The sequence below is a fragment of the Mesocricetus auratus genome, unplaced genomic scaffold (assembly GCF_017639785.1).
Source record: "Mesocricetus auratus isolate SY011 unplaced genomic scaffold, BCM_Maur_2.0 Super-Scaffold_100022, whole genome shotgun sequence".
NCBI lineage: Eukaryota > Metazoa > Chordata > Mammalia > Rodentia > Cricetidae > Mesocricetus > Mesocricetus auratus.
The window spans coordinates 17102613-17117189 of NW_024429203.1; the positions used below are offsets into that span (position 1 = coordinate 17102613).

The 14577-nt window shown below is 37.4% G+C and overlaps 1 protein-coding gene across 1 annotated transcript; it reads left to right on the forward strand.

The window, feature by feature from the left end:
• The first annotated feature begins 10328 nt into the window (after positions 1-10328).
• Positions 10329-11288, forward strand: LOC101828895 (olfactory receptor 143-like). The gene has a single exon (XM_005069345.3). The coding sequence runs from the start codon at positions 10335-10337 to the stop codon at positions 11286-11288; it is 954 nt and encodes a 317-aa protein (XP_005069402.1). The 5' UTR covers positions 10329-10334.
• The last annotated feature ends 3289 nt before the right edge of the window (positions 11289-14577 follow it).

The window sequence follows — 14577 nt, forward strand, 5'->3', positions numbered from 1 at the left end:
CCACAGACCTGTTATGTCTTCACTGGGAGGAATTTGACTAAGCAAATTTAATAGTTACTAATAGAGGAATTTTGTCTTTACTCAAATAAGTCATATAATCTTAAATTATTATCAGTGAGTTTAATAATAATTTATTTATTTAATAATTTCCACTTTCATTATGTCTCAGATTCCTACATACAGTGATTGAAGTAACAAATATAAACTGAACGTGTTTCCTATTTTAGACATAAAGATATGTAAGCTTTAGTCAAACATTAAAAATACAACCAGAGATCCACAGCTAAGCACTGGACTGATATAGGTGTAGGGGGATTGGTTCTGCCTCAAGTAACTTAATTTGTTGATTCCTCATGGGAGGCCTCTGAACATCGGATCGGCTCTAGTGTGGGGAGAACGTGGGGGAGTGAGAAGGTTGGGAGGGAGAGGGACCTTGGATTGGTATATAAAATAAATTGTTTTAAAAAATTATAAAAAGGAAAAAAATACAACCAGACATTATGCAGAGAGTCTAAATTGTAGTACTCCATCTGTTCCCTTTCCTAGCAGCACAGGAAATACCAAGGAAGAATAGGTAAAAGGATTGTAGGAACCAGAGGGAAAGAGAACCTCAAGAAAACAGAGTGCTCTGAATCCACTAAGTAGGGCACGTGTGGGCTCACAGGCACTCAAGGGGGAATGCATGTGTTGTACAAGGATCTGCACCAGGTCCTCTGTGTCTATGTTGTGGCTGTTAGCTTGGTTTTTGGGGACCTCCTAACTGTGGGTGGGCAGTCGATTCTTTGACTCTTTTTGCCTGCTCTTGGGACACCATTCCTCTGATTGTTTTTCATTGTCCAGCTTTGCTGTGAGGGATAAAAATATTATACTTAAAACATATAGCTATGCTGAAGAGTGTAATGCTGGTGATCTCAGAAGGTTACAGACTAGAAAAATGCTGAAAAAAATAAATTTTGTTTCTATGAATTTGCGTCAGAAAAATTATACACAATGTCTTCAACAAATGCGATTGTCCTGATAACAACTGCCTTCTCTTGTGCTGGACAACAGGAAGGGCCCTTTTGTAGGAGGCAAATAACCTGACTGAAGGCAAGAATGCCCTCTGAACATTCTGAAGGAAGGGCTGAGCAACACTTCAGATGTGGGAACAGTCTTTATGATGATCTCGAATGGTTATGGGAAACATGGATGCTATGGAAGAAGGTGAAACATAAAAGTGTGAATACAAGTGTGAAAAACGATTAGCAAGTGAGGGTGAATTGTGGCTTCGTAAGAGAATAGAATGAATGTCGAGAAGTACAATAAAAATCACACAGCGGACCTCATTTTCTTCCTTCCTCTGTATTCTGCTCCTCAGTTTATTCATTTACAACTAATCTGTAGTGAAATTCATGAAGCAACAAACTTTAATAACGAAGATTTTGGAGTCCTGCAGGAGGGATGCTGTTTCTTTGCTAATGATACACACTTGAATGAAAACTGGTCAGTGGTTGGAAGATATCAGCTGAGGCACCAATAGACTGTACCTGGTTGTCCCTTTATCCTATCTCACCTTTTCCCCTCTGTAAATGGGTCAAATGGAAAGGTTAGTGGAATTTGTCTGGTTTTGAGTCTGAATTCTGTAAGTTTTGATTCTTTGTTTTTTCAGTCCTGGATTCTACACAACTAATGTTAAAATGGATATGGTATGTAGTGAATAAATGGTATGCATTTTATAAGTACTACATATTGTGTTTAAATATTATATTTAATATTTATTAATGATAAACCTGTCATTTTTCAGTTAATTTCCCCCAAAACTGCCTCCCACTGCTTATTTTTGTTTGGTTTAACGCTGAGGCAGGATTGTAGTTTGTAGCTCAGGGAAACCACGAAATTAGTCCTTTGATTAATTTGTATGGGAGGAATAAGTACGGATCTACTACTTGAGACCCCATAGATTGCCAAGGCCAAATCATTGACACCCAAATTTAAGTGTTCTGGATAAATCCCATGCTGGTATCTCAACCATCAGTCTGGGGTCCATGAGCTCTCCTTGTTCAGGTCAGCTGTTTCTGTGGATTTCACCAGCCCGTTCTTGACCCCTTTGCTCATCACACCTCTATCTCTGTACCTGGATTCCAGGAGTTCAGATCAGTGTTTAGCTGTGAGTGTCTGCCTCTGCTTCCATCAGTCACTGGATGAATGCGCTAGGATGGCATATGAGATAGTCGTCGATTTCATTCTTGGGGAGTGGCATTTAAGGTAGCGTCTCCACTATTGCATAGATTGTCAGTTGGTGGTGTCATCCTTGTACATCTGGAAATCTCACCAGTGCCAAATCTCTTCTCAAACCTATAATGACTCCTTCTATTATGGTATCTCTCATCCTACTCTCAATTCTTCCCCCAAGTTGAACTTCCTGGTCCTCCATGTCCTCCTCTCTCCTCCTCTTCTCCCTCTCTCTTTTTCCCTACTCCCTATCCCTTCCCCCTATGCTCCCAATCTATTCAGGAGATCCTGTCCCATTCCCCTTCTCTGGGGTATCATGCATATCTCTCCTAGTTTCCTTCCTGTTTCCCAGACTCTCTGGCAGTGGGACTGTAAGCTGTCAATCCCCTGCTCTATGTCAGAAATATATATATGAATAAGTATATACCATGTTTGTCTTTTGTAATTGGGTTACCTCATTTAGGATGGTTTCTTTAGTGTTATCTTTTGTCTGAAAAATTTAAGATTCCATTGTTTTTTTCCGCTGAGTCGTACTCCATTGTGTAAATGTGCCAGATTTTCTCTATCCACTCTTCAGTTGAGGTTGCTCCCAGGTTTACATATGTGACCCAAAAAACTGTACACAGGAACTCCTGTAGCTGCTAATCACCTTCAGCAAAGTGGCAGGATACAAGATCAACTAAAAAAATCAATATCCCTACTGTATACAGATGATAAATGAGCTGAGAAGGAAATCAGGGAAACATCACCCTTTACAATAGCCACAAACAGCATGAAATATCTTGGGGTAACACAAACTAACAAGTGAAAGACCTGTACAGCAAGAACTTTGAGTCTTTAAAGAAAGAAATGAAAGAATATACCAGAAAAATGGGAATATCTCCCATACTCTTGGGTAGGATCAACATAGTAAAAATGGCAATCTTGCCAAAAGCAATCTATAGATTCAATGCTGTCACCATCAAAATACAGGCACATTTCTTCACAGTACTAATTTCTTAATGAAGGGATTAACTTAAAACTCATTTTAGTTAACATGCACATTAATGGTGAACCCTATGACAATCTGCTTAGTGTCCTTATGAGAGATAAGTGGGGACATATAAGCATCAAGGACGGATTACGCATAAGGAGCCTGGTGACAACACAGCAAAAGCAATCTGTAAGCCAGAGAGGGAACCTCACAGAACACATGTCCACACTTGAAGGAATTTTAACCCTCAGAGCTTCAAGAAAATGATCTCCTCTTGTTTAATTCATCTGCTCTATTGCACTGCTAAGATTTTTTGATAGACCTAAGAAAGTGACACAGTGGTAAAAATACAATTTTCAAACTTTTGTGTTCCAGTTATTAAACATACCAGGAAGTACTTTATCATAGTGTTACTTATAGCCATTCCTCAGTTTACTTTTTTATTTAATTCAAGGTCTCACTGAGTCCTTCCTGCATCCCTTTAGGTCATGAACTGAGCATCCAGTGTTGTTAGGATTATAGGCATATAACTCCAGGCCCAGCCCCTTCATATTTTTAAGATCCTCTAGTAAGAAAAACAAAATAGAACAAACCAAACAAACTTTCCAGTCGTGGTGTACATGTTGTGTTATATACTGTAACCATACATATGGGATTTTGAGACAGAAAGCTGACTTATTCAATGTGTTCTTGATCCAACCACATGTGAGTTCCAAGGCAGCATGTGCTGCATAAGGAGAATGTGTCTTTCAAAACCAACCAACCAAACAAACAAACAACCAAACAACCAACCAACTAACCAAGTAAAACAGAAAACAAAACAAACAAATAAGGCAGCCTCCTCAAAAACAAGAAACAAAAACCCCAAGAAGAAAGACTAAAAATGAAGCCAAAACTTTCTAGTTTTTGAAAGATTTCATTTTATGTAAAGAAATATAGTTTAAATAGAGCAACGATAATTGCACATATTTAAGATCCAAAATATCATAAGGAGACATGCAATATTCATCTGAAAAACACTTTAAGGGAGTGAGAAGAAGGAATATAAAGATTTATGAGAGGAAACTGAAATTCTTGGCTCCCAGAGAAAGAAAAGCTTGTTTTCAAAATGACACCTGAAGTATGCGTTCTTACACGTTTTTTAAAAGAAAGAGGAGAAAGGGGAGGAGGATAAATATAAGGAGGAGGCAGACGAAAAGGAAGAGGAAAAAAAAGAAAGAAGGAAGTGGACTAACAGGAAGGTCATGCAGCAGCAATAGCAACAACAGCAGCAGGTTTATCACGAACACAGTGTTTCCCACAATTGTACTGGTTAGCTGGGCCCATGGCAGGATGCTGATCTATCATTTGTTTCTATGCCAGGTAAGAATTGTGATTAGCAACAGAAAGCAAGAATGACTTTGGTAACTGAAGTCTCATACCTCTTGTTTCTTAGGAAAAAGTTTTGTAATCTCATTCTTGTGACATTCTAATTTTTTTATGAAAAAATGTATTCAGTCTACTGATCAAATATGAGTTCCTAGTGTTATCTCCCTCGCCTACCATTTAATGGTGGAGAACACTTGAACACATCTCTTCTAATTAAGATTGATTCAGTGAGTAAAGTCATCCCATAGTGGAGGGATGGGCTTTTAAAAACCTTACAAACTCTTGAAAATTAAAAAAAACCCTAAGGTATTTACTCAGTTTTGAATGTGAAGCATATTTTTTTGAGTTGTGAGGTACTAATGATTTATTTTTAGAGTTTATGTAAAGGAAACTTTTAAAAATTAATGAAATGGACACATACTCCTGGTTAATTTTTGAAACATCTTATTTTAAGTAAATATACATTAAATATTCAGGCTTTAAATTTTTACTTTAAAAAATAAAGTGACATTGATGATAGAAACATCTTATCCAATATACTGTGAATGATATTCATTACTTTAAATGGTCAAAAGACACACATATCAAATTTACTTTTACTGATGAATAATTTATTCTACTAACAATTTACTATTGTTCATTGGATCAAAGTTCATCTAAAGACTATTGAAAAAGAAGCCCCATGAATTAAGGGTCAGTTATTGAAATGAAAAAATAATACTGATAGAGTCTGTCAAGAAAGATGGTGGCTAGTGTTCAGAAATGCCCATGTTAACTCAGCACTCATTTATTTTCTTTGTGTTTGGCAAGAGTTAAACACAGGATCATATAAGGAAAGTGCTGGTGACTAGAGTCTTGTAGGCAGTGCTCCAAAGCTGTAAAACTTAGTAGTTGTCAATCTGTGGGTCCTGGTGTTTTCTGTAAACCTTGAAGTCATGTTAGTCACTCAATGTATATTTAGTCTAGAAGTGGACTAGAGAGAAGGGGGAAATTTGGTGTATCTCAATCTTTTACTGCCTTTCTCTGAATGTCTTAGTATGTCTGGGTGCAAGCAATATAACACAAAGGTAAGGGAGCAGAGGATGTTGACACAGCATGAAGGTGGAAATGTCAATCTTACGACCTGTTTTGTCACCCTAGAACAATCTTCAGGTTCAATTGAAGAGTCTGTGCTTTTGGGAAAAGTCTATGAAAAGTTATTCAGGTAACCACCATCATCTAAACCAAAAAATCATCATGATATTTACAGCAAAGCAAAGTGAGGGAATAAATCTTGGGTTGTTCATCTGCACAGTTCAAATTACTGATTTCCCAGTTATCTGAGATCAAGAGAGGCTACAGGGTTTACTTATATTTCAGTAGCATGGAAAAGCATTAAATCATCAGGACATTTTGAAAAATGTTCATATTTTTTCACTTGGGGACTGTATGAGCTAATTTTTTAAAGTTTATTATTTTTAATTAAATAAAATTAAATTTTGCATCAATGTTCATGAAGGATATTTGTCTTTAGTCCTCTATGTCAGTTGTGTCCTTGTGTGGTCTGGGTACCAAGGTATTTATAGCCTTGAAAAAAGAGTTTGGCACTGACCCTTTTGCTTCTACTATGTGGACTACGTTGAGCAGAATTAGTATTAACTTTTCTTTAAATTCCTGGTAGAAATCTGCACTGAAACCCTCTGCCTCTGGGTTATTTTTGTTTGGAAAACTGTTTCTATTTCATTCGGGGTTATTGGTCGATTTAAATTATTTATCTGTTCTTGATTTAATTTTTGTAAGTGATATGTTTATAGAAAATTGGACATTTCCTGTAGATTTTCGAATTTTGTGGATTACAGGTTTTCAAAGCATGACCTGATGATTCTCTGGATTTCCTCGATGTCCATTGTTATGTCCCCCTTTTCATTTCTGATTTTATTAACTTGTATGTTCTCTCTCTGCCTTTTGGTAAGTTTAGAAAAAGGTTTGACTATCTTGTTGATTTTCCCAAAGAACCAGCTTCTCATTACATTGATTCTTCTGTTTTGTTTCCTAGTTTCTACTTTATTGATTTCAGCCCACAGAATGGGAAAAATATTCACCAACCCTACATCTGACAGAGGGCTGATCTCCAAAATTTAGAAAGAACTCATGAAACAAATCTCCAAAACGCCAATAATTTGAAAATTGGGGTACTGAACTAAATAGAAAATTCTCATCAGAGGAATCTAAAATTGCTGATAGACACTTAAGAAAGTGCTCAACATCCTTAGCCATTAGGGAAACACAAATCAAAACAACTGTGAGATACCATTTTACTCCTGTCAGAATGGCTAAAATCAAAAACACCAACAACAGTTTGTACTGGAGAGGATGTGGAGAAAGGGGAGCACTCCTCCACTGCTGGAAGGAATGCAAACTCATACAGCCACTGAAAATCAGCATAGAGTTTACTGAGAAAAGTGGGCATCAGCATACCACAAGACCCAGCAATTCCACTCTTTGGCATATACCCAAATTTGCACATTCATACCACAAGGACATCTGTTCAACTATGTTCATAGCAGCATTATTTTAATACCCAGAACCTGGAAGCAACTTAGATGGCCCTCAACTAAAGAGTAGATAGAGAAAATGTGGTACATTTACACAATGGAATACTACTCAGTGGAAAAAATAATGGAATCTTGAAATTTGTAGGCAAATGGATGGATCTAGAAGAAACAATACTGAGAAATGCCACTCAGTCTCAAAAAGACAAACATGATATGTACTCACTCATATATGGGTTCTAGATATAGAGCAAAAGATTACCAGCCTACAATCCACACCACCCGAGAAGTTAGGAAACAAGGAGGACCCTTAGAGAAACATACATGGTCCCCCAGAGAATGGGAAAGGGACAAGATCTTATGAACAAATTGGGAGAATGCAGGGAGGAGAGAGGGAGCTAGGAGAAAGAGAAGGGGAAAAGAGAAGGGGAGAGGAGGACATGAGAGAGCAGGAAGGTTGAGTCAGGAGCAGAAAAGAGGAGAGCAAGATAAGAGATACCACAATAGAGGGAGCTATTATAGGTTTAAAGAGAAATCTGGCACTAGAGATATGTCCAGATATCTACAAGGATGACCCCAATTAACAATCTAAGCAATACCCAAGAGGCTGCCTTAAATGCCCTTCTCAATAATGAAATTGCTGACTATTCTTTTATGCCATCCTAAAGCCTTCATCTATTAGCTGATGGAAGCAGATGCAGACACCCATAGCTAAACACTGAACTGGACTCCTGTAATCCTGTTACAGACAGGGAGGAGTGGTGAGCAAAGGGGTCAAGATCAGGCTAGGAAAACCGACAGAAGCAACTGACCTAAACAAGGGGGAGCTCATGAACCCCAGATTGATGGCTGGGAAACCAGCATAGGACTGATCCAGACCCTCTGAACGTGGGTGTCATTAAGGATGCCTCTATGGTGCCTCTGATGTAGATCCGTATTTATCCTTAGCATACTTATGAACTTTGAGAGCCCATTCCACATGGAAGGTTACTCTCTTAGCCTAGACACACAGGTGATAGCCTATGTACTGCTTTCAATGATGTCACAGACTTTGAAGATTCCTCTTTGGATGGCCTCACCCTCCCTGGGCAGCAGAAAAGGGATGGGATAGGGTGTTAGTGGGGGTCAGGCATGTAGGGGAAGTTTGTTTCCAATTTAAATAAAAAATAGAAAATAAATGGAACAAGGAAAGGGGAAGACATCTTTTTACATGTCTAGGATTGTTTTATATGAATCATTGAATTTAGTTAAACAATAATGATATAGTAGCTCTTTTTTCTTGCTTCATTACTATTATTATATATTATCATTATTACAATGCTGAGATTAGACAAACAGGCTTGTGTATGCAAAATAATGTTTCTATTATTGAGCCATATCCCATACACTTTTTTGGGTGGGGCGTGGGTTTCTTTGTGGCTTTGGAGGGTGTCCTGCATCTACCTCTTGTAAACCAGGCTTGGTCTGGAACTCACAGAGATCTGCCTGCCTTTTCCTCTGAGTCTGGGATTAAAGATGTGCTTGACCACTATCTGGCTTTGTCTATAGCCATACTACCCTGAACACACACTATCTCATCTTATAACAGACCCTCTTTTATGAGTTGTATTTTATAGATATCCACAGAAATATAGATTTGTTAAAATAAATTTACAAGGCTAGAGAAATTATAATTTTGACTTATAGATTCATTATTAAGAAACAGAAATATCTGTATTTAAACTCAGATGATCTTGAGTGTATATTTCTTTTTCTGCAATTTTGTTTTGCTCCAAAACACTTTTTTCAACTGTTTATCTAATAGTTCATGATACAATTTCAAAGACTTGTAGAAAATTTCTAGAAATGACAAATGAGTATATCTCTGGATTTTTCTCTTAATGAGTTGTGCAGGGACTAATGAGTAGAATTCTGAAGGGAACAACCCAATAGTCTGCTCAGGGAACTAAGTATTCCTTGTGGGAAATTACAAAATAAACAGAAGTTTGAACCACAAAAGAGAGATTGTTTATATTCATGCTATATGATATAAACACAGGTTTTGTTATTTCTATCCTTAAGAGATTAGCTCAACCTGGAAGGGGTCATTAAAGAAAGAATACTTTTCTATTCTTCTCTGATGGCTGTTCTTAGTTGTCAACGTACTATAACTGGAATAAACTATAATCCAGAAATGGGGGGCACACTTGTGATCCATATCTTGAGGCAGGAAGACACATGCCATTAATCCAGATAGTGAGGCTAGAAAGCACACCTTCAGTCTGTGTCACACCTTCGACTGGAAGCCTGTATAAAGACAATGGAATAAAGAAGGGTTCGTTCTTTACCTGCTTTTTCTCATCTTGTAAGCACATCTATTCCTCCTTCAGGATCCCAGCAGACTTGGTAAGATACCCAGCCTTGTTTGACTGAGCAGCTACTAGATTCTTGAACTTACCATTCATACCTAGTCATTGTTGGACTACAGCCTATAAATTGAAATCATTTCAATATATTTCCATATATACATATATGTGTGTATACATATATTCATTCCATAAGTTCTGTGACTCTAAAGAACCCGGACTAATACAACTTCTGATATATTTTATAGAATGCTAGTTATAAGAATCTTGCTTGAGGGAAATAATATATTTGATGCACATATGAGATCATTATTATCCTTAGTACAAATCAATGGAATGTTTAATAGAAATCATTAAACTGAAATCATGTCATATCCCTGGCATATATATTTTAGGAGGTGAGCACCAATTTTGTATTAATAAGTAACTTCACATCATTAACAGAAATGTGGTTCCTTAGGCTTTTGGAGTGAAAGGCTTGTGTGGTCCCAACAGCAGTGACATATTCAGGTGAAAAGAGGTTAGCATTTCATTAAGTGTCTTTACCTTCAAAACATCCCTGAAATCAAAGCTCTATAAATCATGTCTCCAGGAGACAGTTTTGGTTTATTTCTCCTTCTAGCCCTAGTCCCTAAGGAAGACTAAAGAGGCAGGAGGAAATGGTTGTTTAAAGACCTCAGGAGTTGTGTCAGTGTTTTCTCAGAGTAGGTGCTCATCATGGATAGCAAAAGAAGAAATAGGGATTTCTCAGGAATGGGAAGCAATTTTCTCTGAGTGCTTTGCTCAGTGGCTTCAGGTAATAATGAACTTGTAACTGCCTCTAGCTGTCCTTTTGGAGTCAGTGACAGAATTTCATGTAAATGCTACTACCTCCACTACTGTTTTACAGATCTCCTGGTGAAACAAATGGCTATGAAGAATGTTTCTACAGTGACTGAATTCATTCTCACAGGATTGACAGACCAACCAGAGCTCCAGCTACCCCTGTTTGTCATGTTTCTGGTGAATTATGTAGTCACTGTGGTGGGAAACTTGAGTTTAATGAGTCTCATTTTCCTAAACTCAAATCTGCAGACCCCAATGTACTTTTTTCTCTTTAATCTATCCTTTATTGATTTATGTTATTCATTTGTGTTTACTCCCAAAACACTAATGAGTTTTGTTTCAGAGAAGAACACCATCTCCTTTGGAGGATGCATGACTCAGCTGTTTTTCTTCTGCTTTTTTGCCAACTCTGAGTGCTATGTGCTGACAGCCATGGCCTATGATCGATATGTAGCTGTCTGTCAACCCCTGTTGTACATGGTCATCATGTCTCCTAGAAAATGTCCCCTGCTGATGTTTGGTTCACACTTGATGGGGTTTGTTGGTGCCATTGTCCATACAGGGTGTATGGTTCGGCTCAACTTTTGTGACTCTAACATCATCAACCACTACATGTGTGACATCCTCCCCCTTCTCCAGCTCTCCTGCAGCAGTACTTATGTTAATGAGCTTGTGAGTTCTGTTATTGTCAGCATAGTAGTCATTGCTTCTAGCCTCGTCATCTTAATGTCCTATGCTTTCATTTTTTTTAATGTCACTCAGTTGTCATCAGGTAAGGGTTTGTCCAAAGCCATGAGCACCTGTAGTTCTCACATAATAACTGTTGCCCTGTTTTATGGATTTGGTATGCTTACACACATCAAAACATCATCTGATGAATCTGTGGTTCAAGGCAAAATTTTCAGTGTATTTTGTACATTTTTGCTGCCCTTGCTGAACCCTTTTATTTATAGTCTCAGGAATAAGGATGTCAAACTTGCTGTAAAGAGAACTATGAGGAGATTCACAGTGACTGATTCACTGGGGCTGCCCTAGCCCAGGACCCCAATTTGGGTTTTTCTTACCACTGTATTTTCTTATCAACTTCCTTTCAATATTGTCTTTCCTTCTGTTCACCTTTTTTTTGTATTCTGGCAAGATTTCCAGTTTAATAATCTTCTCCTGGCTCCACAAAAATCTCAATTTTCTTATCTGGGGATAGGAAAGTATTTTTGATCTAGGGACTTAGCCTGAATATGAATCCAGCTTTATCTTTGTCCAAGGTAGAGACATAAGAAGATATATTTTGTATGTTAAGACAACTCTATCTAGTATTTATCTATGTACTTCTATAACCAAGGAAGATAAATGCCTCATAATAAGTTTATTTGTGTTGTTGTTTTCAGGGAGACATTTGTACAGCTTTTCCCATTACAGGTTTTTTTTTAAGACAGGGTTTCTCTGTATTGTTTTGGAGGCTGTCCTGGATCTTGCTCTGTTGCCCAGGCTGGTCTTGAACTCACAGAGATCTGCCTGCCTCTGCCTCCCGAGTGTTGGGATTAAAATTGTGGGGCCACCAACCCCCGACTTCATTACAGGTTTTTAAAAACACTTATGAATTGCAATTAAAGAGAGAATGAACGACAAAAATTGTGACCACAGTAAAGTTGTCAAAATTTCTAGTATTATTTATTGTTTTTTAAAATTCTTATAATTTGGATTTTTTGGACCCCAGTATTCCAAAATGACATTATGTATTTTCTTGGTGTAATGATCGATTTTTATAATTATTGAAGCTTGCATTAGGCTAATTTTGTATTCAGACTTTTTAAACAACACTAACAGGAACAGTGGTTTATTTGTAATAGGATGTTTTCTCATAAGTACAATGTCTCTACAATTGACTCTTGATAAAGACTGATTACTTTAGGAACCATGTATTATAACAAGGATGATGTCTTCAAAGAACAGTCAGCTTACTTTTAAAAAAGAAACCATAGATGACATATAACCTAGTGATAGAGTGCTTATATATGCTCTTGTTTGATTCTTACCAGTCATGTAAATACACCTACTCACATATATATACATATATATATCCTTTAAACATATGTTCATATAAATGTGTTTATGGCACAAATATTGAGCAACTGAAAATTTTATTTAAATGTGGAAATCTATTTTTTCTGTTGTTTATTTATAGGAAGCCCTCCTCCAACTCATACTATCCAAACAAAAGCTAATCTACCTGCATGTCTGTGTAATGTACAACATTCTTAAATAGAGTGCTAATATAATTCTTCTCTTATGTTCTTTGGATTTTATACCTTTTAGGTTGTATAATTAATAATATAAGCCCTAGTTTTTAACCCATTGTGCATCCAATAAAGAAGAAGGAAAGAAAGCTAGAGAATTACAAAGTGACAGAGAAAGCTAAAGAGTTGTTCAGAATGAGTCTGAAAGAGTGGTAGGTTCTGGTGACCACATGGGCAGCCTGATCCCTGTGCCTCTGCAGACTTTGGGTGTATTATCATGACCAACAGTTCCCAAACTCCATTGTGCCCTGCTGGGCAGGGCATTCTCTAGCACCAGGTTTCTCCCTATACCTATAATGGCTCCCTCTATCAAGATATTTCCTTCATTGCTCTCCCCCTTCATCCACCCTCCCTCTCTCTCCATCCCCCCAACTTAGCTATCTTGATCCATCATGTTCTCATCCCCACTACTCTCTTCTCCCTCTTTCTCAGTTTACCCAGGAGACCTTTACTATTTCCTCTTCCCCTACCTCAAGACCCAGCAAGCAATACCACTTGTGGACATATAACCAAAGAATGCACAATCATACCACAAGAACATTTGGTGAACTATGTTCATAGAAGCATTATTTGTAATACCCAGAATTTGGAAACAATCTAGATGTCCCTCAACCATAGAATGGGTAAAGAAACTATGGTGCATTTACACAATGGAGTATTACTCGGCACTAAAAAAGTAATGACACCTTAAAATTTGCAGGCAAATGGATCTAACTAGAAAAAAAACATCCTGAGTTAGGTAACCCAGACTCAGAAAGACAAACATGGTATGTATTTACTTGTAAGTAGATATTAGACATAAATCAAAGGATAATCAGGCTACAGTTCACAACCCCAGAAAAGCTAGGTAAAAAGGAGGACCCTAAGAGAGACACACATTCAAGGCCTCAGCAAGGGGAAATAGCTAAAATAAAAAAATTTTACCAATTTGCTCATCGCTCCTCTCTCTCTGTCACTGGGTTCCTTGGGTTCAGTTCAGTGTTTAACTGTGGGTGTTTGCCTCTGCTTCCATCAGTCACTGGATGAAGGCCCCGAATGTGAGTGTCAGTGAGGAGGCCTGGACAACCTATGGGGACTTGAGCAGTGGATCAGTGTTTATCCCTGGAATACAAACAGACATCGTGTGTCCATGGCACAGAGAGGGATGCTCTCTCAGCCTGGACTCTTAGGGGGAGTGCCTGGACCCTACCCTGAGTGAAATAACAGACTCTAGATATCCCCTATGTGGAAGGAATTGACAATAGGGTGGGAGGTTGGGGGGATGAGGGGGAGTGCGGGAGGAGGGGAGGGAGAGGAAACTGGGATTGACATGTAAAACAAGCTATTTAAAATTAAAATAAAAATTTTTAAACAAGAGAGAAATATCACCACTTTTGTTGTGTTATGAAATCAGTATTGTAGAGAATTATTCTGACTTGATAAGCCATTAAATAAAGATATTAGAAAGTATTAGAAAAGTTCTTCCATTATTGACCTGAAGTTTATCTGGAATTATACTTGAATATACCCATCATTATTCTAACATTATTATATTATTGCCAACCAGACAGGGGATACTTTATTAGTGATATTTATTCATAAATATTTTTATTATTTGTCTATCTTTTTATAATTTGTTACATTGCAATGAACATTTGTATACAAGATTTTGTTAAGGACTTTGTGATTTCTTTTGAGCACACAATGTATATATTTATAGACAATTTATATGCATGCATTTGGAATGTTTCCTCAGATGCTACACATCTGAAGTTTGGTTGTAAAATCTCAATATATTTTCTGAAGTATTTGTGTAATTTTACTTTCATAATAGTTTATGAGTGCTCCAGTTGTTTTCACATCTACATATGTAATTGGTATTGTAAACTTTGTTACTGAGATGACTGTTTCAAATCAATATTTGTAGCCAAACTGCTTTGTGGAAAGGTGACTTTATTCATTTACTATGTGGGCAATTTAGGAAGAATGCTATAATATTTCCCTTTTTCCTGATAGGAAAGCTTGTCAAAAATCTGAATAAAATGATAACA